Here is a 24713-nt window from a genome sequence, read left to right as displayed (position 1 = left end):
AAACAACAGTGGACCTAACACCGAACCCTGTGGGACTCCACTAATAACATTAGTCCACAAAGAACAGTACCCATTGATCACCACTCTGTCTTTTCCCACTTAACCATCCTTTTATCCATTGTAGCAACTTACCCTTAATACCAGTCTGCTCCAATTTGTACAATAGTCTTCCATGCGCAACAGTGTCAAAAGCTTTCCTGAAATCCAAATATATGATATCAAAATTATTTTTCGCATCCAGTTCCTTTGTAACCACATCATAATATCCTATCAAATTTGTCAGACAAGACTTTCCCTTAACAAACCCATGCTGTGTCTGAATTATTGCTGCAGTCTTGTCTAGATGATCCTGAAATGCATCCTTAACCAGCGACTCCATTATTTTACCCGGAACAGAAGTTAAACTAACTGGTCTGTAATTACTCGTGTCACCCTTCGATCCCCCTTTGTGAATTGGGGATACATTTGCACATCTCCAGTCCGTGGGAACCTCCCCTGAGTCCAAGGATGCTCTCATAATTATGGCTAAGGGTTTGCTTAGTTGCTTTGCCGTCTCCTTTAATATAACTGGATAGATCCCATCTACCCCAGGTGCTTTTCTTACGTTTAACTTCAACAATTTCTCTTCCACTTTGCTCTCAGTTATTACAAAATCATTAAGTATCTTGCTACAATTTGATAACCTTCTGCCATTTTCAAACCTTAATAATTCCTCACGTGTGAATGTAGATGCAAAATACTCATTCAGTTTGTTGTTTGCTATCTGAGCAGGATCATCAACATTCGAACCATCGATGTCAAGTGGACCGATCAGATTCATCCCCTTCCTTTTAGAGTTTATATAAGTAAAGAAATCCTTGCTGTTTTTCTTAGCATCTTTTGCCAAGGATTTCTCGTAATCTGCCTTCGCCTGCCGAACCTCCTTTGTGACCTGATTACAGATTAACTTATATCTGCCATAGGCTTCTATGTCGCCTGATAATTTATATGCATCCCATGCATTTTTCTTCTCTGTTACGAGTCTCATTAGTTCATTTGACAACCATTTAGGCCTAAACCTTGAACAATATTTCTTAATAGGTATGAACCTTTTAGTAGCTTCCACGATTAATTCCTTGAATGCTTCCCACTTAGAATTTACTGTTGGTAACATCGTCAGATGATCCCACTGTACAGAATTTAAAAACTGTCGGAGACCACTGTACTCGCCTTTACGGAAGCAAAAACCCTTTCCTTTACCCCTGATAGTAGTTAAATCTTTAAGTAAATTCCACGTCAGTACACTGTGATCACTGCCACCTAGTGGTTCTTTTATCTGCAAATTCCTAATTCTATTTACATGTTCGTTGAACATTTCTGTTTTGCTTCAATCAAATTCAACGCGTATAATTATTACAGCTTTATAGTTACAGCTTAATGATTACAACTTTATAAATAATTACAATTATTAAAATTCTCAATTCAGATTGAATACTTTCACCCTCGTTACTCTGACATTATAACTTATATCCAAAACATTTATGTAAGTGAAATTAAACATTTGAGGAGGCGAAATTAACAAAACAGGCAAATGTAGATTTTAGGATGTTAAGATGTTTTTATGTTCCTTGGTTGCTATGGCAAATGATTGTCTACACAGAAAAATATGAAGATTAAAACTTATATAATACTAACTGAAAGGACATTGAAATAGGACCACTTACCATAACGTTGAGTTTGGTCCTTATGGGCTCACAGAATGGTTTACACATGTTGTGGCATGGATTTTATGAAGTGTTTGAGATATCCATATGGCATCCTGTAATGCACATTTGGAGATATCCATATGGTATCCTGTAATTGATCCCCAATTGAAGTGGCAGATCTACACATCATGACAGTTTGTTTGATTTCATCCTACAGAGGTTTGTTGGGGTTAAGTCAAGAGAAATGTGGGGGCCATTGCAGGAGGCCATTGTAGGAGAGTGAAGTCTTCAGAGCATTCAGTAAATCATTCCTGAACATGTCTAGCTTGGTGTCATGTTCAGGAATAATGCTGGAAGATGCCATCACTGTCAGGGAAAAATAGAATCACTGAGATCAATACATAGAATCAGCAGTGATGGTGTGATGAGACTTTGCTGTCAAATGTTGTTGAACATATATCAGAGGACTTATGGTAACCAAGCAGAATATTCCCCAGATTAGAATACTCCCCCATATGCATGGTGTCCACACCATGCATATGGGGGAGGTCCATTACCTGTTATTATCATTGCCACCCCCCCCCCCTGTTCGAATGATACAAAAGGAAACATGATTCATCTGAATCACACACTTCTTTCTTTTTCTTGGTGATTCTTTTCAACCTCTCTCTCTCAGGGTAACTCGGGAATTTTTTTTTTTTTTTTGTCTGGTGCAGCGTAAGCCTCATGCTTCCTTGCAACATATGGCTAATAATAATAATAATAGTTTATGATATTAGGTGACATGCAGAAGTCTGTAACTTGCAGTTTAGAATAGGATACTGAGTTCACCATTTTCTCTAATGCTGCATCCTGGAATGGGAAGATGCAAGAAGAGTACATTGGGTCTGCTGTAAAGTGCTCTGGGATGTTGTACATTTTTCCCTGCAAAATTTATTTCAGAGACTATCCTGTTGATCTACATGAGCTTTGCAGCCATCTCTTACCCTTTTCATCTGCCATTGATATTTTCCAAGTTTTTCTACATATCTATTGCTCCTAGTATGCTTGCACAATGCTAGGTTGGCAAATAGTTGGAGGTTGATTATAGTATGGTTGTTAAACAGCAGGCAGGCCCATTCAAATATCTCACATGACAGGAGTCAAAATCATTTTTTTTTTTTTTAATATTTTAATATATAACTAAAAATCCCAGCCTAATATGCAGATAGGAAACTTGTAGCTTGGGGGATATATATGAACTATTAGATGCAGGCAGAGGTGAAAGGATTCTTGCACCTTCTTCTGTTGGGGAAGCAGGGTATCATGGATTACAGGGGCCTGCTGGGGATCCTCATGAGACAAGCACATATATGTCCTGTATTAGAGTTGCATAGAACATGTATGTGCTTGTCTCATTAGAATCCCCCCATGTATACTTGACTTATTTGTACACTTATGGTAAGAGTATAGCAAACAGTTTGATTAATATAAAGTACTGGTTAGGTAATAAAATACAGACATTAGAGGATTATAGAAACATGGTACCATTCAGGCATGAAGGATGCAAAATTTGAACATGGTGAGTAAAATGTGTTCAGACAGGACAGGAAGAAGAGGATTTGTGATCTGGGTTGGGGGAAAGAGGGGGCATATTCCTCCTTAACCAAAAATTTGAAATTAAAGAAAAAGCTCAATGTGTTGTGTTGCCAAATGTTTGGAAATAATATATTGTCATTTTTTTATTAATACATATTATTATTCACATGCTTTCCTAATATTCAAATAAAGATAATCAATCAAACATTATTTATGTGTGTATAAGCATTCCTAGGTCTATTTAAAAAAAAACCTTAAAAACCTGGTTGATATGCATCCCCCCTTACAATAATACCTGGATATGATATTACTCTGGATTAAGAATCACTTAGTCTAAGGCAGTGCACCCAGTTAATGTGGATGGGTAGCCAGTGCAATATTGAGTCAGTTAGGTGTGACATAAACTGGGAAGAAGAAAATAAGAATAGGAGTGTATTACAAAGGGTACTAGGAAAGTTTTGCAATACAGCTTTGTTTATTTAATTTTTTCAAAGTAATTTCCTCTACATTCAATACACCTCTCCATCCTCCGAAACCAATCTTTAAACCAGTTCTGCCAAGTTTCACTAGGGAGTAAAGCACACTCGTTGTCCCAAGCCCGTAGAAGGTCCTCATCACTGGAAAACCGCCTCCCTTTTAGCTTCATTTTCACATGCGGGAACAGTGCAAAGTCGCAGGGAGCAAGGTCTGGACTGTAGGGAGGGTGCTCGAGAAGTTTCAGTCCTGTCGTGGTCAAATATTCGGTGCAGGCTTTGGCGCGGTGAGCTGCAGCATTATCGTGATGGAGGTACCAGGTGTCCATTCTTGACTTTGGCCGCAGGTTCTTCATAGATCCAATGACTTTAGGCAGGCATTGTTCAGTATACCGCTTAGCTGTGACTGTCTTCTGCGTGTCCAAAACGACACGTTCCACAATTCCACTCGATTTGAAAAATACAGCTATCATTTTCTTCTTTCCAGATCGGGATTTTCTGACAATTACGGGTGTGTCGTCATCATCAAAGACCCAAACTTTGTTTTGAGCCTTGGTCGGCAGATCGTAATAGTACAGCCAAGTCTCGTCACCTGTCACGATGTTGTTCACATACCGAGATTGTCCCTTATCAAACTTTTTTAACATCTCCCGGCACCAAGTCACACGTCGTGTCATCTGCTCTTCAGTCAGTTGATGCGGCACCCAGAGAGAACAAAGTTTCTTCACGTGCAAATGATTTTGCAGAATTGAACGAATTGCTGGTGCATTTAGGCCCAAAGTATCCTCTATCTGTTGGTAGGTCACTCGCCTGTTTTCGTCAAGCATTTTCCTCACAGCAGTAACGTTTTCCTCCGTAACTGACGTTCGTGGCCTTCCCGGCCTCTCAGAATCCTCCAGAGTGAAATTTCCCCTTTGGAATTCTCTATACCACCTGAATATCGTTGTACGATGTGGACAATCATCATCTAGTGCAAGAGTCATTTCATTTCTTCTAAGCACTGGTCTATGGTTAAACCACGCACGAAATTATACCGCAAAACTGTCCTTATCTCATTTCGTGACCACGATGCCATCGCAAGCACTTTACACTCTCACTACTAATGAATAACTGAGCCCATCGACTTGGCGCGGCGGCTACTATGCACGTATGAACATGTCTCAACATGCAGCAACAAGCAGCTTCCTGTGATTCATTGTTGCGTCATATTGCAAAACTTTCCTAGTACCCTTTGTATAGGCCAAATGACTGTGATTAGTTTAATGAGCCTATTAAGCAAACAAATTGAGTGACCCATTAAATCAGAATGTCTTATAACAGATGGATTCTAATCCAGTTATATTAAGGGAGGCGGCAAAGGAGGTAAGCAAAGTTCTTTCCATACTTTAACTGCTTTCAACCTATAATCGGGGAGGGAAAAGGAATTCTCTTCTGTAATTGGCTACAGGATAATCAGTAATCCGCAAATTTCTTTACTCTTGAATTAGAAGGAATGATTTCCATTAAATCAAATGCGAAGTACTTTGCAATTATTGACTGGAACTTATGGTTTGGTCATTCACTCAGTAATAAGACTCGTGATTTATTGAATGACTGTTTTCTGCACAAATTTCACAAATATGTGTGGTCTCAGTTCTAATCTCAATGATGGCCATTTCCACTTACAGTCTGCCAAACACCATGTACTTTTTCTGAGAGAATCTCAGTTATCTGTTGATTCAACTACTGCTCATCTCAGTTGTCTGAATTATTTGCTGCATAATTCCTTTCGCTTTGGGGGGGGGGGTACTTGTGCATATGTCCGTTTTGATATTCCCCGTTAGAGACTAAGTAATTTGGAATCTCCTCTTTTCGATATTCTCTGGCTTAAAATCTCTCTACTACATTCTGTCAAATTCATCTATTCCCTCTATCATTCTCCCAACTCCACTAATCACTTGGAGCTCTTTGACTTCCTCACTTTGCAGCTTCACTTTCTCCAGTCCAACTTTCTTAACAGTGAGGTCATTTTCCTTGTTGATTTTAATGTTCACAACTCCAGCTGGCTTCCATTCTCTAGTCAAACAGACCCAGCTGGTCGAGATGCTGAAGCTTTTGCAATTACTAATGACCTCACACAGATTATTCATTTACCAGAATACTGGACAATCCTAACCACACAGCCAACACGCTTGATCTTTTTCTCACAAACAAACCTTCAAAGTATACGGTCAAGGTGAATGGTCCTCTAGGCATCCAACTTAGTGATGGTCTGTTCTCCAGTGGAGCCTTTCTCTTGTGGCCATTCTCAACTCTGTGTTGTTTGACGTTACAAGAATGCAAAATGAGATGATCTGCCAGATTTCTTTTCCTTGGTTGGATTACTGTTTCAAAACTTCTGATGTCAACATTTGCTCAGATCTTGTCAGCGAAATTATTCTTATTAGGGATGGAATCCATTATTCCACATTCCACCTTAAAATCTCGTCCTTTATCTAAACATTGATATTCCAGTAAATGTGCTAAAGCTGCTCAAGAGAAAAAGGTTGCATATCACAATTGGCTTGTATCAAATTTCCAGGTTCATTTTCTGCATACACCAAAACTCGCAACTATTGTAAAGCAGTTATTAATCAGTCCAAACTAAATTTTGAACAGGCTAAGAGTAGAAAACTTGTTTCTTTTCCAATTGGTAGTCAAGCATTCTGATCTCTTGCAAAAGCTGTTGGCCGCAACTTTTATCCATCTCTGTTTCCACCTCTGTCAAAACGAGAGTTCTTTTGCCACTTCAGCCAAAGATAAAGCTGACGTGATAGCATCTATTTTTCTTCCAACTCATCTATTGATGATCTTGGTAAACCACCGCTCACCATTCCAAATACACTCCATTCAATACCTCCTGTGGTCTTCCATCAGAAGGATTTTGAACAATCTTGACGCTAAGAAAACTCCTGGTCCAGATGTTATTTCTCCATTTGTTCTTAAAACCTGTACTTCTGAACTTACTCCTGTTCTGTGTTCTCTTTTTTGCTTTGTTATTCCAAAGGCATTTTCCCCTACTGCTTGGAAATTTGCTTGTATTCAGCCAGTTCCTAAAAAGGGTGACAAATCCCTCCCACCCAATTATCGCCCCATTGCAATTACTTCTACTCTTTCTAAATAATGGAGAAATCAATTAACTACCAACTATTATAATATCTAGAAACCCTTTTCCATCTGATCAATGATCACCAGTATGGATAGCATCAGCGTCAATCCACTGGTGATATTCTGGCTTATGTTACCCATCTATGGACAAATTCAGTGGAAAAATTTGGTAAAACTCAAGCAGTTTCTCTTGACATCTCAAAGGCTTTTGATCATATTTGGCATAAATGTCTTCTAAATAAGCTTCCATCTTATGGATTGCCAGCTGTTTTTTGTAATTGGGTATCCAATTTTCTCTCTGACTGCTCACTGCAGGTGATGGTAGATGGCTCTCTGTCTTCTAACTTCTCCACTAATGCTGGTGTTCCCCAAGGTTCAGTTCTTTCTCCCACTCTTTTCCTCTTGTATATTAATGACCTTCTTCTATTGACTATCCATGGTTTTGTTGTTGATATCTATCCATGGTTTTGTTGTTGATATCTATCCATGGTTTTGTTGATGATAGCACATTGCATTCCAGTTCGAGAAACCTTTCCTTGCACTGACAGCTTCAGTGTCTAGAATCCGCTATCACTTCTTTAATTGCTGATCTCCAGGTAATTCTCCAATGGATAAAAGATAACTTAGTTGATTTCAATCCTTCTAAAACTTAGTCCTGTCTTATATCTCGCAAAAAGCATTCTTCTGCTCCTTTGCTTATCTTTGGTGACACTCCGATTTTTAGGCAAAATGATATATCTCTTTTGGGGATTTCCCTGACTTCTAATCTCTCTTGGCATAAGCATATTACAAATATTGCTTCCTCTGCATCTATAAAACTGGATTTTTTTTCTTTCACTTTCAGTATTACTTTTCTTCCAAACAGCTGTTCACTCTGTACGAATTGCAAATCTGCCGTACCATAGAATATTGTTGCTACATCTGGGGCAGTTCCCCTAAAACCTCTCTCATCCTTCTAGATGTCATTCAAAAGAGGGCAGTTAGGTTAATTAATTGTTGTTGGTGTTGTTATTTGGTTTTTAGGAGCATTAGCAACTAAGGCCATATTGCTCTGGGAATATGCGGTGGTCATTCCCTAACCTTTCCGCATCCTCCGTATTTGGTGGTTATGGGCTCGAACCCTGGTCTAATCAAGAAGCATGTGCTACGCACTGCTGCTTCTTTCCACCTGGCTACGGAGGTGCCAGGTTAATTAATGACTCATCTCTACCAGAGTGTCTCCACTCTCTATCTCATAGATGTTCTGTTTCTGCTGTATGCCTTTTCTATAGATAATTTCATGGGGACTGTTCTTCAGAACTGGCATCTATAATTTCCACTCTCTCTCTCTCTCTCTCTCTCTCTCTCTCTCTCTCTCTCTCTCTCTCTCTTCTAAAGCAGTCCTAACATGTGCCGCAACTAATCATCATCCTTTAAGTGTCCAACTTCAAAGTCACAGAACCAACTTTTCTTCTTCCTCGTTTATTCATTTGCCTTCTGTTTCCTGAAACAACCTACCTTCATACGTATTTGCTGTAAATTAGAATCTACAGAAGTTCAAATCTAATGTTAACAGCCAGTGCACAGTACTAATAACTCTAGTTTGGGGTTTTCATAAAAAAAAATAATAAATTTGTAATAACAGAAGAAAGTGTAGGAGGAATTGTTGAATCCACATCTGGTAAATAAGGTACTTGAGGCTGATGAAATCTGTCCAAATATATATTAAAAGAAGTAACAGAAGAGTAAGTAAACCTTTGGCCATAATTATTAGGCATTTGGATTCAGGGGAGGTTCCTGCAGAGAAATGGAAATGTCTTCCCAATTCCTAAAAGTGGATCATTGATTTATAGCAAAAAATTCTTTGCTTATATTAACACCTAGATGGAAAGGGATGACTGACATTGGCTCAATAGATATAAATGGCATGAGTATCAATGATCCTGTTAAGGATCAAAAATTCATGGTTAAAGAAGTAATGCCGGTATATGATAGGCACACAATGAATTTGTTAACAGTGGTGATCTTGTCTGACCAATGAATGCAATGACATTATAACAACTGGATGCAAAAAATAATTTTGACATCTTGTATTCAGATTTTAAAAGGCATTTTGTATCGTTCCACATTTATACACTGCTGTTTAAATTGGAATAGTATGGCATTAAGGGCAAGTTACTTCTGTAGATACAGGGATGATTAAGTGTGAGAAGAAAGAGGAACAGTGCCCATTGGTTATCAGTGAGCACTGTTCATCTTGGACTAATGTTATTAGTTGAGTGCCCCAGGGTTCAGTGCTGGGCTCGTTGTGTGCAATATTTATTAATAATATTGATGAAGATATATCAGCTTAGTATCTAAGTTTTTGTATCTAACTTATGATACAAAGTTTGGCAGGGTAGTTAATGATAGTAATCAGGGTATGATGCTACAGAAAGTTTTGGAAAAATTAGGCAGATGGGCTGAGAAGTGGCAATTGAAGATTAACATTGACAAATGCAAGGTACTACACATGGGTAGCAGTAATTCCAGATTAATGTATAAACCGTGTGTTAGTACTACACTGAGGATAGTAGAGATTGAAAAAAAAAAGATCAGGAGGTAATTTTGTAGTTAGTCATGACATTCTCTGAGCAGTGCAGATGGCCTGCTAGGACAGCTCATGGGGTTTTGCTAATGATATACAAGACTTTTGCCAGCAGGGATAAGAAGGTAATTATTACACTATATAAGGCCACATCTTGAGTATTTTATAGTTCTGGAAGCCTAATTTTAGGAAGGATGTGGCTCTGTTGGAACTTGTGCAGAGAACAGCAACGAGATTAATTAGGGGTACAAAAGGGTACTGAGGGATAACTTAGATAACAAAAGGGTAATTTATCAAGAAGAAAGACTTTGGTTTTGGAGTTTCTGGAAACTAGGCATCTGTGAGGAAATCTGATTAAGGCTTTGTGAACAGATTGAGTATGTGAAATGTTGGTAGCATCCTTCCTTACTCTACTCAGAAAACACATATATGGGGGGACAAAATTAAATTGAGGAAAGATTTTTGTAGAAAGATGATCTGCAGAAATTTTCTTGAGGTGATAGGGTGGTGGGTGTGTTGGAACAAATTTCCATTTGGTGTTGTAGAAATGGGTAATTTGAATAAATTAATGGAAGGATTAAACACCTTATTAGAGGGGATGGATATGAGGCTGGTAGTAGTTTTGTTCTTTTGCTGGTGCTATATAAACTGGTTGCCTTGCATCATTTGCCAGTATTAATACTAATACTCTTTGCTCATATGGACCTTATTTTAATTATTCCCTAGCTCTGTCGGCAAACTGTTATTCTGATGGTAACTCATTGGCCACTTTGACATGATTTTTCAGGAGCTTAACCACATAAGTGCATGATTTTGTTCATTGAAGTCATTTTGGAATATCTTAACCTAACCTGATATCCTGGTCATGATATTTTTAGAAATAGGTTTGAAAGGCAATCTGAGATGACCATACCATCTGTATCATAATTTCTATCAATTGCTCAGTATTGACACGACCACGGCCAGCCAAAAACATATTCCCTAATAATCATAAGGCCAATAGTTATTGCAGATATTTAAGTATTTAATTTAGAAATACTTAAATTTGTGCCGAAAATTTAGATATTCCTAAGCAGTTAGTTGGGTGAGAAGTTAGAAGGTGATTGACGGGTGAGTTGTGTCAAAGTGGCCAGTGAGCAGATATTGGAAAAAGTTCTCTGCTTAGTAAAAAACCTAACTTATTGGATGTCCCCCACCTCCCAAATCTGTTGTCAGTGTGAAAGCAGAAGAGGATGTTATTTTCACACACCTTTAGAACCAATCCTGTATGGGTACAGCACACCGGCACACAACCAGATCTACAAAGGGGCATCTTTTGTTTGTATGATGTTAAGCTCTTAAATACCTTTTATCAAAGCCTGGATGGTAGAACATACTTAATTTGTTAGCCATCATTTGAAATGAAATTGTATACAAAATATTTCAACTTAGAGGATCAATTTCACCAAATTTAGTAGAGAATTCTGGAATTTTTCTGCAGCAAAAAATTACCTTTGACAGTACTGCAGTTTATGCCTGACCAAACAGAATAATTTATGAATGAAAGTGAGAGAAAAATAGCAAAAACAAGGTGGGAGGGGTTCTAAATGATCTCCAAGCCAATATTATCATAAATCTAGTTGTGTGCAAATAGGTTGTAGCCTCAGACCCATCATGCAGAATTGTATCTAAAGGTGTGTGAAAATAACACCTTTTATGCTTTTCACCTGACTAGTATATTTAAGGAGTGGAGTCCAAAAAAGCTCAGACATAAGACTGAATTTTGTCTAGGGATTGGGGGATGTGAGATGCTATCCAGTCTGTATAGCTGAATATAAATAGAGGAATGTTTACCATCATCTTGTGGGATCCATGCAAAGGTGAGTTACCAAAGTTTTGGAGAGAAAACATTGATCTCGCCTTGGGTGAGATCAATGTTTTTGTTTACTTATTTGGTGTTTCTAGTGAAATGTCCACGGAATGTATGTTGTTACTTTTATGTGTTGTTTGATTTTGCCATAAAAACCTTTTACCATAGCTATTCCATTTTATTTATAATGATAAGCTTTATACTATATGCATGTGTGCAGTGATTTTAATAGATTTATTTTTACCCCCACACACATTTGTGCACCATTTCTTTTTTTGCATTATGAGAGAAAGAGAGATTTATATATATATATGCTTTTTCCACTTTGAAGCATTTATGCCAATTTCATCATTTCATGGCTTTTATAAAAGGAACATTCTTAAAATACTGCCATTAAACATATATTTAATTTGACAAAAAACTACTGAAACTTTACAAAAATGACACTAGGTAACTGCGTTTTATCTTGCAAATATGCTAATATACAGAGAAAAACAATATTATAATTATTATGCTAAATACTGTACCACAATGGGAAAGAACAATTGTAATTTTGCTACTATTAATTTAATTTCCTCTGTTGACTTTCCCCACCCACTCTCATAGGATAACCTGGTGTTACCTGTTTCAGCTGCTGCCTGATTAGCCCTAGTGGACAGCAGAAGCCTTATTGAGGGTTGCATTGGGAATTGGCTTTTCATGGTCCATTTTTGGGTATATGTCATGAGAAGATTGATAGGTGTGCATCTATAGCCTTCAAGGGGTGAGGATAATTATTTGTCAAGAATGCTCAACAATTTTTATATTAGCTTCTTGTAAATCATAGCAATTACTACAATTAATACTCATTTGATGGACCACATTCTTGTGCATCAACTGGGTACTGGTTGATATTGAATCTGTGTAATTTCAAGTTGAATATTGCTTCTAGCTGATTGAAGTCAGTTGTCTAATAAACAATATGCTGGGCTGTATCACATATTTGATATATAGTAGTGGACTCTTTATCATTGGGAAAGTAACCCATTAATTATGGAGTAGTTATTTCTGTCTTTTTTTGTAGTAACCAGTCTAGTTTGAAAGAAAATCACATGAACTTTCAGGAGAGTTGTAGAGCATAATATACTTTATAGTCTATAGCTACATTTATCCTTGAAAAGTGTGAGTAATAAAATCTGGGAAGACAAGGCTTAAAGAGTAATATCAGAGAACATAAACTGTGGTGAGTAGAAAGGGAGAAACAGAATAGATTAACTTTGAAGGAATGAATGAAATGGGCTAACTTAAAGGAATGCACAGAAGGAATGCTTTTATAAGATTGTATATGAAAGATAACATTAAAGTCACCTTACACTTAATGCAGAGCAGTAGAAGTAAATTCAGTGCAAAAGATTAAAATTGCAATATTAAGTGAAACATGGACACCAAGAATGGAAGATAGAAGAAATATTTAGGAATGTGGAAGAAATGATAAGAACAGAACATTGTGGATATTAATGTTTATAAAAGAATGGATGGAAAATTAGAAATATTGAAAATAAAGGAAAGGAATATCAATTAAAATAAACAAGAAGTAGAAATAAAGTAGAGGCTGATCATAAAATTTATAGAAATGAGAAGGTAGGGGGAAAAAGCCAAGAGCAAAATTTTACAAGAAATAATATATAAAGCAATAGTGTTCAGCAACCTTTGGAGTGTAGATTGAGGAATGACCTATCCCCATAATTTAGTTGATTCACTAACCATTTTTTAAAAAAATTATACTGGAAAATATCTGCATAGTAAAAAGTAGTACCCCTGGGAACTATTCTTAAAGTGCATACGTTGAACTTCATACAGGGAAAGATCCTTTGGGTAATTTTCAAGGGATATATATTTTCTAGTATTAACACCTCCTCCCTCCCTTGTTTTTTTTTTTTTTTTTTTTTCAACCTTCACCAAAATTTTATTTTATTAAGAAACTTTCATTCAATATTTTTTCAGCATATGATTCAAGCTGTTCATGGGAGCTAATATTCTTGTAGATAAAATTCAAATGATATCAGATCTGTTGTAAAATAGGCTGACAACAGGAAACTCACTTGTATTTGACTGAAAACTAGAAATTATCAGCTCAGTATATCAGTTTTGGCAATTGAATGGCAGAAACAAGGAAGTCTTCAACTGGTGCAGTATATAGAATTTTTTATGTCTTGAAAATAAAACTGTGGTGTAGTTAGTAAATATGATTTGTATGAACATCTGGGTTGGATTTTTATTCAAAATTTTGAACTGGCATGTTACACTTTTCAGAAATATTGAACCATGATCAAAAGAAGTTGTTTGCCACTGATACGTGTGAAGTGAGAGAGTTAGGAGATAAAAATATCAAGCTGTGTAGAACTCAGTAATATTAAGGAAATAAATTTACAGAAAGATTTATGCATGAAAAGTAGCTCACTTTTATATGAAATCTGTAAACTTTTCTGGGCAGCTGTGATGGGAATGACTGTATTTCCCCTTCTTATAGTAAATAAATACAATTTTCAGCTTATTCTCAATATTTCTGACGCCAGATATAGTATTATTATTATTTGAAAGAAAAATTCCCTTATAGATAACAAAGGGATCATTTCATTTTCTTTGTGAAATTGCAGTATTTTTATTTATTTTTTAGACGTTCTGGAAGCATTCACATATATTTAATATCTCATAGTGTCTTCAATGAGGCCTCCATAGCTGCATCCATGTAATGTACATCTCCATCCCCTCCTCTTGTCTCAAAGAAAATCATCATTAGAATTGTATACTTCTATACAATTCTAAAGATTCTTCTTAAACAATTCTTCTAAATTTCAGAAGAATTGTATACTTCTATACAATTCTAAATATTTAAAAATCTTTATTTTAATAAAAATAATTTAAATGAATTCAATAGTGATAATTCCTTCTGTGGCAGCTTAGTCAGCATGATATATTACTAGCTGTAACTCATTTAGAGAGGGGTCCAGGTTCGGTTCAGACTTTAGGAATTCTTTAGACCTCTTCAGTCATGATTGTAGTTACTTTATCTCAGGTAGAGGGAGCAGAATTTTTTCCCCATGAGTTAGTTCAATCTTTTCTGCCCATGAAATGTGCAAATTATAATGTGAACATATGTGCTGCTGGAAGTCACATGTCAAGATTAGTCACCCAATGCAGGAGGTGCACAGAAAAGTGGGAGAGGACTACAATGAAATGAAGAAAAATTGCTTCACTACCCACAGCTGTAGTTGTGTAGCTAGATTATTTAGCTTAGGTCAAACATCTCTTAAAAATAACAGTAATGAAAATTTAAAAATAGGTGAATGGCAGATAAGTGAATACCACAGAAAATATTACGAAGATACTTTTCCATCCCTTTTGTCTCTTCATTAACTAGAATAGAAAATATAGGACTGAAAGTGTCTCTTCTCTTCTGCATATTTCCAAAGAAGTGTAATTTTACTCAGACATTTGTGATAATCATTTAAATATTTAATTTTGACAGCAATTTCATTTTATCTTACAGGCAGGGTGGAAGGAAAGTCTGGCCACATTTATGACTGAACTAAAGAATTTACAGTCTCTCGGTATAACTACTTTAGGTGCAGCCTTAAAGAATGCTTTTGATCTCTTGAATATTAATCGAATGCAAACTGGTATCGACACATATGGTCAAGGTCGTTGTCCTTTTTATTTGGAACCGTCCATTATAATTGTTATCACTGATGGTGGAAAATTGACTAGCACTCTTGGGGTTCAAGAGGAGGTAACTAGTTTATTTTTTATTTATTTATTTTTTTCTCTTTCCACTGCAAGTTATATAAAATATCTACTGGAGTTAAAGTTGGTACCAACTTGTTGACCACATTATAAAAAAAATATTTTTTTCTGATATAAAAGACAAATATTGCTCAGCAATGATTAGATCTATGAAGCACAAGCATATGAATAAAAATTAGACCCAAAAGTTCAGAACCATTTATTTTAATTTAATATATTGCCAAGTTATGCACCAAACTTAGGAAAATTTCATAATTTCTTTTAAGAAAAATTTATTTAGTAGGTGTTATGTGATATTAGTTGAAAAATTACATGCAGCATTAGGTGAGCACATTTCTTAACCTGGCAACAGTTGCAACTTTATCACAAACACAGTCTCGCAGAACCTGGCACATACCCAGCTTTGTATTTTGTTCCTGGAAAAAGTTAGTTTTTGCATCCTTTTTTTTTTTTTTTAAATTTGCTTGTGGTGCACCAATATTTTTTTATTTTCTTAGTGGTTTGCATTACTTAATGTACGTAATTTTATAATTTCTTCAATGGCACTCAGGCTCTTCTTGGTCATCAACTGATGTGCATCATGGAAAATAGACATTGATATTGCTACTGATAAATGCATATAAAAGATTGATTTATTGAGTCACTTCATAATTACAAAGTGATGATTAATGAAATACAATGTATTTATCACATCTTTATTGCAGTGTAATGTAACATGCTATCACCTGTTAACTTTAGAAAACTGTTCATAAAAATTAATTAGCTTGAGAGAGAGAGAGAGAGCATAGCCCAGTACAAGGTGAAGTTTGTTATTGCTGCAATAGTGTGTTTAGTTATGCTTTTTTCAGACTATGTAATAAAATTAATATAAATTGAATTTTTCTGTTCATTCTTTCAGTGACGTTATTAATAGTTTTCTCTTCCATTTGCTTTTCCTGAAAAAATGAACGAATTCATTGATAATTACTCAAGATTCTAAGTAAATTAATAGGAGATAATTAAAAGCCAAGTAATTGTAACAAAACACTTTACTGTCAGCTATTGTGTTAGTCTTGTGTTAATAGTCTGTTTACAACAGTTGAAAAAGGTTATGATATATATATATATGTTAAACACAATGGAAAAAACAATTTTTAAAAGTATATATGACCCGCAGAACTTGTCCAGCATTTTTGCCTTTTTAACTCCAGGTATCTGTTAACCTTACGTAGGATGCAAGGGTTGATGTTGAGGTCTGCAGCATAGCCCTCATTTGTTGCATGGAAAGCCACATTATTATCCTCGGCTTTCCCCCAAACTAGTGTTATTGGAATATTTCTCAAGCATTGGTTTCTATATGCAAATTTATGCACAAGTCTGCCTGCATTTACAAGGCACTTGTTAAATGATATCTCAGGTTTCTGTGGTGGGGTGGGTGAAGCTGAAACTGAGAATAATTTTGACTTTTGAATTGCTTTGGAAATATGTTTCCTGGCAATCCTAGCTAATTTTTTCTGCTAACCCTGGGTAATGGGGTAGGCTGAAGTGTATTTGTGGGAGGGTTTCTTGGGGGACCCAGCTGTTATATTTATCTGTTGTTTTCTGTATTTTATTCATAAAGAACGAATTTGTGCTATTCATGAGTCTAGTTCCATTTCAATGTCAATCTCATATAAGGAAGGCTTCAGGTCTATATTTATGCATAAGTCTTAGTGGCCCTTGAGGCAAGGCTTTCATATTAATGGGATGCTGAGAATGATAATTTAGATGTCAAATATAAGGTCTACAAGGATATGGTTACTATCCACCACCAGTTAGATAGTAACCATATCCCATCTCTCTCCCTTCCTCCCGGGTAAAAGAAATGTTTGTTGAGTGAGTTGAGAAATGTGTGGGAAGCTGACCAAGGATTCTCTGCTATGATTCCAGATGACACAAATGTCATCCAGAGAAAAACAACCACAACCTTTTTCTTTTAGGTAAGCTTTTATTTCTAGGTAAATTGAAGTCTATGCCATAGACCAGACCTCAACAACTCTCCCCTCCTGCATCCTAGATAGACATCTTCACCTCAGAAGGCAAGAATTCACTGAAACCTTTTATAAACTGATTAGTCAGATAAAATCAACTAGCACTCAATATCCCTGAAGATAAACCACTGTATTTACCAATAAGATGGACAGAATCTGGCCCCTGGTGCCAAATGTTATTGTGATCGAGTGATTCTCTGAGCTGTTTACAAAGCGTTTTCTTACTGCGACAGTTCTTGTTAATTTGGAAAGTTTTTCTTACGTTTAAAGCTATTTATTGTCAACTTACTCTTACGAATTGTAAGTAAGTTACAGAAAGGAAAACCACCTTTCTTTTTTCTTTCCTTAAACTAACAAACTAACTTACACTGCTTGGTCACTCTAGCGGCACTGCTCCTGCCTCCCCGTGGCGGGGCCGGTAACCTTGGCAGAAAAGGCTCTCTGCCAGGGGCTAAAAGGAGCTGACATGGATCTCAAAGATAGTTATCCATCTGTTGAGCCTCGTGCCTCAACCTGTTCAAGGACATACCAAACTGATTTTGACACCTCCCATCCTAAGAGACAAAGAACAGAAGTTTCCAAAAAGGAATCACCTCTGTTTCTTATAATACATTCCCAAACAAATCAACCAATAGGTGCACTTTCTCCATTTCTTATCCAGAAATGCCTCGAGAATGCTGCCGGACCACCTAAAATGGTGAAAAGACTCCGTTCCGGAGATCTACTTATAGAGACTATGAATAGTAGACACTCTGAAGCCCTACTAAGAATCCCAAAATTTGCGAATATTCCTGTCACAGTAACTCCACATGCCACCCTAAATTCATCCAAAGGAGTGCTCTCTGAGTGGGACTATTAAATGTTACTGAAGAGGAATTAGTCCAAGAGCTACAAGACCAAAAAGTTATACAGGCAAAGCGAATTAAAATCAAGAAAGATGGTGAACTGGTTCCGACACGCAGTGTTATACTGACCTTTTCAACACCAATTCTTCCAGCTACAGTTAAGGCTGGATATCTGAACTGTCATATCCGACCTTATATCCCTAATCCGCTCAGGTGCTTCAAGTGCCAAAAATTTGGCCATGCCCAAACAGTGTGTAGAGGGGTTTCAGTGTGCCCCAACTGTGGATCCAAGGAACACACTCAGACAGACTGCCCAGCACAAACACCAGTATGTCCAAACTGTAACGGTAGCCATCCAGCTTACTCAAAAGTTTGTGAAATCTGGAAAACAGGAAAGAAGATACAGAAATACAAAATAGAAAACAAAGTGACTTATCAAGAAGCAAGGAAACAAGTTTTACTCACAGTACCGAAACTCTCATATGCAGCTGCAACACAAAAATACAAATCAGAAGGAACCCAAACTGAAGTGTCCATACCACCAGCTACATCCATCTCCGGCTGGGCTCGGGCTGTTCTAGCGAATCCGCAGGAGTCTCCTAAAGAACAAGTAAAAGACCAAGCAAATAATACCCCAGTCACCGTACCACCAACTATTACTCCATCACGTTCAGATACTGAAAGTCTGAGAAATCTTAAACTGCAAAATACTTTAACCGCAGATATGGAAACCGATAACACCACCAACAATGATGAAACCGTCTTAGAAATACATGCTGAGGAAGACATGTATACTGCACGACCTACTTTCCCGAGAAAAGATAAAATAAAACTGGATCGCCATAAACAGATTGGCTCTAAAAAACAGTCAGAAATACTTCCTACTTCAAAAGCTAAATAATGGATCAGTTGATTCAATGGAATTGTAGAGGCCTCCGTAGCAACATAGACGATATTCATGACTTGATAAATCAGCATCATCCAGTAGGCATCTGTCTACAAGAAACGAATCTCTCTCCACAAGTGACACTCTCATTTAAAAACTATACCTTGTTCAGGCAAGACAGGATCTCTGCCCATGGGCCACATGGTGGTGTAGCGATAATGATTGACAGTAAAATCCCTTCCAGACGCATTCCTGTACAAACCACTTTAGAAGTAGTTGCAGTACGCCTCGCTCTTGGCAAAACGTTTACTCTTGTATCCATATATATCTCACCAAATCAGAACTGCTTGATAGCTGATCTAGATGATCTTATCTTACAACTACCTTCTCCTTTCTGCATATTGGGCGATTTTAATGCGCATCATCAATTATGGGGATCTTTACATGCAGACAACCGGGGACACACGATAGAGGCTTTTCTTGTAAAGCATAACATCACACTGCTGAACACAGGCTCCCACACCTATGTCCATTTTCCAACAGGCTCAACTTCTGCTATAGATCTGTCATTATGCTCACCAATGTTATTTCCAGACTTCGATTGGAGAGTTTCAGAAAATCCATTAAACAGTGACCATTTTCCTATAATCTGTAAGCTCTGCACAAGAAGAAACTTACCAATAAGTGGTCGAACTAAGTGGAAATTCTCAAAAGCTGACTGGAATAAATATGCATCAAGCGTTACACTAGATGATGATATTATCCATCATCACTCTATAGATGACGCCGTTAAACACATCACAGAACAAATGTTGGCGACAGCTGCTACTACCATTCCTAAAACTACAATTAAAGGATCCAAACACAAAAATTACTGGTGGAATTCGGCATGTAATGCTGCTAAGAGGGAAAAGAACAAGGCATGGAATCAGTTCCGAAAAAATCCAACCACTGCCAATCTGATTATCTACAAGAAACTTAAAGCCCAGGCCCGATACATCCGGCGAAAAGCTAAAAAAAAGAGTCTTAGATTCGTTTTGCTTCATCTGTCACTAAAGACTCAAGTGCAGGACTGATCTGGCGGAAAATAAGATGCCTTACCGGAAAGTCTCCATCAATTCCTTCCTCAATCATCGTCTATAAAGGACAAGAGGTAACCCTTCCCGAGAATATTGCAAACATCCTCGCGGAATCTTTTGCTCACCATTCTGCATCAACCTCATATGATCCAACTTTCCTAAAAGCCAAATCAGTAGCTGAAAAATATAAAATAAAATTCAGAACGAAGTCAGCCCTCTCTTATAATGAACCATTTACCATATATGAATTAGAAGAATCTTTAAAAAAATCAGCCAATAGTGCACCTGGTCCAGACGGCATATACTACTTAATGTTAAAAAATCTAAATGAGAGAACTGGTTACTCTCTCCTAAAACTTTTCAACCAAATATTTGTCGCAAATTACTTTCCCCTATCCTGGCGCCATTCTGTAGTTCTACCCATTCCAAAACCAGGAAAAGACCAATCAGACCCGCACAATTATAGACCAATTTCACTTACTAGTTGCTTAGGTAAGACTCTGGAAAAAATGGTACATCGTCGCCTTACCTGGTATCTGGAAACTCAAACTACTACTGTGAACAACGATCAGTTTGGTTTTCGTAAAAACAGATCTACCGTAGACCTTATGATAAAGGCTGAGGCAAATGTGCGAAATACATTCATAAAAAACGAACATCTGGTTATGGTGAGCTTAGATATAGAGAAAGCCTTTGAAACTACGTGGCGTCATGGCATCCTTCGTGACCTGCATACCCCTAGGATTAAAAGGACATTTACCAGCATTAATTCAGAGCTTTCTCGAATATCGAACTCTCCAGGTCTGTTATCGAGGTACACTCTCCAAAATCTACAAACAGGAGGAAGGAGTCCCACAAGGGTCAGTCCTTAGTGCCACACTCTTCGCAGTTAGAATACACACTCTAACAACAACCATACCGAATTCAGTAGAAACTTATCTTTATGCCGATGACCTCACTATATCCAGTCACTCACAAAATATGTACTCTATTGAAAGGAAACTCCAACTATCAATAAATAAAATACAAACGTGGATGTCACAAAATGGTTACAGACTGTCAGCAGAGAAAACTGTCGCTACACTTCTGCAAGAAGCGAAAACTGCACCCTGATCCTGAATTGCGACTGGGAAATCATGCTATTCCAGTCAATGACAATATTAAATTCCTAGGTTTAATATTGGACAAGAAATTAAACTTCCTGAAACACATACAGCATGTACGAACTATTTGTTTGAAGAAAATGAATATTCTTACAGTGCTTTCTGCGATGTCATGGGGAGCTGATCAACTCTCTCTTCTTCACCTGTATAAACTATAATCCGATCCAGACTAGACTATGGTGCACCTGTATATGACTCAGCTAGAAAATCAGCATTACAGACCCTAAATACCATTCAACATAATGCACTTAGAATAGCTCTAGGTGCCTTCCGAACGTCGCCAGTCCAGAGTCTTTATATTGATGCACATGAACCTCCATTATCGTTTCGGAGGCAGATGCTGCTGCTTACGTATGCTGCCAAACTTCGGAGTATGCCCTCACATCCCATCTGGCCTTCCATGTTTACTCCGTCTTTCCAAAATTTATACAGAAATAAACCAAATGAAAATAAACCTGCTGGAATCAGATTGAAGGATGTTACACAGAATTGGAGTGTCCCCCTAGACAATATCCACCCAGACACCGTAGAAATTGAGCCTCCATGGTCCACTTTCAAACCTTTATTCGATGAATACTTTCAAAAGTGGGGAAAACAGGCGTTGGACCATCAAAATATACAGCAGCTACATTCAACTCATGCATCACAAACTCTCACTGTCTTCAAATATATACTGATGGATCCAAATCTGATACAGATGTAGGTGCTGCAGTAGTCCTTCCCACTTGTGTAATCTCCGAAAAACTTTTCCCAAGTTGCAGTATTTACACCGCTGAACTCTATGCAATACAAATGGCTATCAAACACGTCAACAACAGGTCTAACGAAGAAATTATAATCTATATCGATTCCTTGAGTGCAGTAACTTCTATACAACGTAAATGTCTGAACTCTCATCCTATTCTGAAAGAAATCAGAGCTAAGCTAATCAATCTCACAAAATATAACACAAAGGTAAGGTTCTGCTGGATTCCTGGGCATGCTGGAATCCAGGGAAATGAGAAAGCAGATCAAGCAGCAAAAAATCCAGTCAACCCCGTATCTTCACTTGCCTCGATTCCTTATATGGACTGTAAACTTATCAAAAAACAGTTATGTATTGACCAATGGACATCGTATGGCAGCAACAGACCCAAAATAAACTTTTCCAAATAAAGAAAAAGCCACAGTACTGGAAATCTAGTTCACGATTAAACAGACGAGAAGAGGTTGTCCTTGCAAGGACACGCATTGGTCATTCCTATCTCACCCACCTCCATTTGTTGACAGGGGATGAACCTCCTCACTGTCGTTACTGTTCCACCCTACTTACAGTGAAGCACATTCTCCTCGAGTGTCCTTACAATCATGCTGCCCGATTAACAAATTTTAAATCGGTTTTAACCCAAAACAATTCATTAGAGATGAACCATATTCTCAGTGGTGATGCAAATCTATCCGATTTATTTAGTTTTTTAAAACAAATTCATTTATATGAACTTATCTGACATATGACTGCGAAAAAAAAAAAAAAAAAAAATATCATTTGCACGATTACTGTGACAGGCACAATTTGGCCTCAGTTGCCCTTGTGCCAATAAACTTCCATTTAAACCAACCAACCGACAGAATCAGCCACAGGTTATCTATAATTATTCAACATAGTCACTAGTCCAGCAAACCAATAGTTCATGTTGTATTTAGAAGATAAGTAAGGATTGCAAACAGAGCAAATTCCTGATGAGACAGGATCAGTCTGAGTGGAATTTGACTCAGAATGAATCATTATTCTACCTCTTTATCCTCTTTGTTTGGAACAAATAGTTCATACTACCAGCCAGAATAGTATGCCAGAGTTTTCTTTTTATACATTTGTTCAGTAATGAACATTTATTGTAATTATTAATTATATGTTATTGTAACTTTTAATTTAAATTAACCCATTGTCACTTGGGGTTTCCCCTCTACAGTAGAAGAGGATATTTTGTCCTCTTCTACTCTGAACCATACTGTTTACTCAGGAGTAACTCATGAAGATTTCAAAGGTAACTTTTTAACAGCTTCATTATTGAGAATTTGACAAGTCTCTGTTGACTATATCTTTTATATGATTTCATCCAGCTACCAATAAGTTACTGTCTACTGAAGAGGATACTTCAGAGAGGAATTAATGCATTTGATTGAAATGAAACCAGTGAGAATTTTATTTGACTCAAATGGAATTGTCTTCCAGGTGTTTTGCAATACTTGCAAGATGGTAAAAAATATTCATTTGCTTTCATGAATAATAAATCAGAACATTTGAAACAGAATTCTGGGCTCTTCAGTAAATTCACACAATCAAACGACAAACATAATTACTTAATCAAAAAAATAAAACTAGAGACTGACAGCACAAGATAGGTATTAAAAAAAAAAAAAAAAAAAAAAGCCCTGCAGGCAATAAGTGCCAAAATGGTGATAAGTAAATGTCTCATGGAAGGATATCTGTTTATGACACAGTTGATATCATTCAAAGATTCATGAATAGTTGCAGTTTGCAACCATTCATATAACTCTCAACAGTTTAAAATTTCAAAAACATGAGAGTGAAGTTTGAAATTGACTTCTTATTTTTTTCTGAAAAAATTGATTATCAGAAATGATCATTCCCAGTGGTTCAGATAATTGATGTCCTGCTGTAATGTATAGAGTTATCTATTTTAAAAATTAGTTATTTGTATTTATTTCAGTTAAATTTACCAATGCATTCTTCTGTTCCTGGATCAGAATTAACTAAAGAACCGTTTCGGTGGGATCAGAGGTTATTTTCATTAGTTTTGAGGCTTACAGGAACTCCACCTGTGGATAGAGATCCAAATTCAGTGGTTCCGCCAGACAGTTCTCCTATTGATGCTATGTGTGAAGTAACTGGAGGTAAAGAGCTACTTTTTTTCTTTTGATTTGATAAATGAATTGTGTTATTAATCTACCACAAAAATTTAAATATAAAAGGTTTTTGTGATAGTAAAATGATTACCAATATAATAAAATTATAACTCAGTAATATTAATTTTAGTATAGTAAAACATCATTAATTTGGACTTCACTAAATCAGAACCTCTGTTATTTGGACTGTTGTCTGTATTTTTGTGTGTGTATGCACATGCATTCCTTTTATTTATGCAGAATGGAGATTTTTCCTAAACAAGAATTTAATTATATAAGTTTCCTTACTGAGGTTTAGTACAAATTATAGATCTAATTTGTAAACTGTGAAGAACACAATTTTCTTTTTTAAAATAAACACTCACAACAAAAAAAAAGATTTGTTTATTGTACCTCTACTTTTGAAGTGGGAATGCACCAACGCTAAGCTAAGAAGCTGATTCATTTTACAGGGAAATGTCAAACTAAAAGATTTGTTTTAAGGTTAGCAAATTCATGTGAGAATGTGAATAAACATTTCTCAGTTTTGTAGCACTTCATTGGCTGTATCAAGTGTTTTTATTTATTATTTTTTTTTCTTTTCTTTAGTTGTCAGTTTGATTTCACTGTGACATTTCCATGCAGCATTTGAATATTTATTCATTGTCTGTTGTATGTTAGTATTTCTTTTTTTTAGTTGTTATTCAAATAATAATTTATGAACAATCCATTACAGTGAAAAAGGGAAGTTATAAATTATAACTTTGGACAACATAAAAAGTTTT

General features: G+C 36.6%; 1 protein-coding gene across 1 annotated transcript in view; it reads left to right on the top strand.

Moving 5' to 3' along the window:
- Positions 1 to 24713, top strand: part of IntS6 (integrator complex subunit 6) — a 324867-nt gene that overhangs the window by 17847 nt on the left and 282307 nt on the right. Inside the window, exons 3-4 of the mRNA XM_090385345.1 lie at positions 14807 to 15046; positions 23754 to 23937. Of these exons, the coding sequence (XP_090241471.1) occupies positions 14807 to 15046; positions 23754 to 23937 (424 nt within the window). The remainder of the gene's footprint in view (positions 1 to 14806; positions 15047 to 23753; positions 23938 to 24713) is intronic.

This window comes from Mastigoproctus giganteus, chromosome 1, assembly GCF_048544385.1.
Source record: "Mastigoproctus giganteus isolate SK-2022 chromosome 1, ASM4854438v1, whole genome shotgun sequence".
In the NCBI taxonomy this organism is placed as follows: Eukaryota; Metazoa; Arthropoda; class Arachnida; order Uropygi; family Thelyphonidae; genus Mastigoproctus; species Mastigoproctus giganteus.
This window is presented reverse-complemented; position numbering and strand designations above follow the sequence as displayed.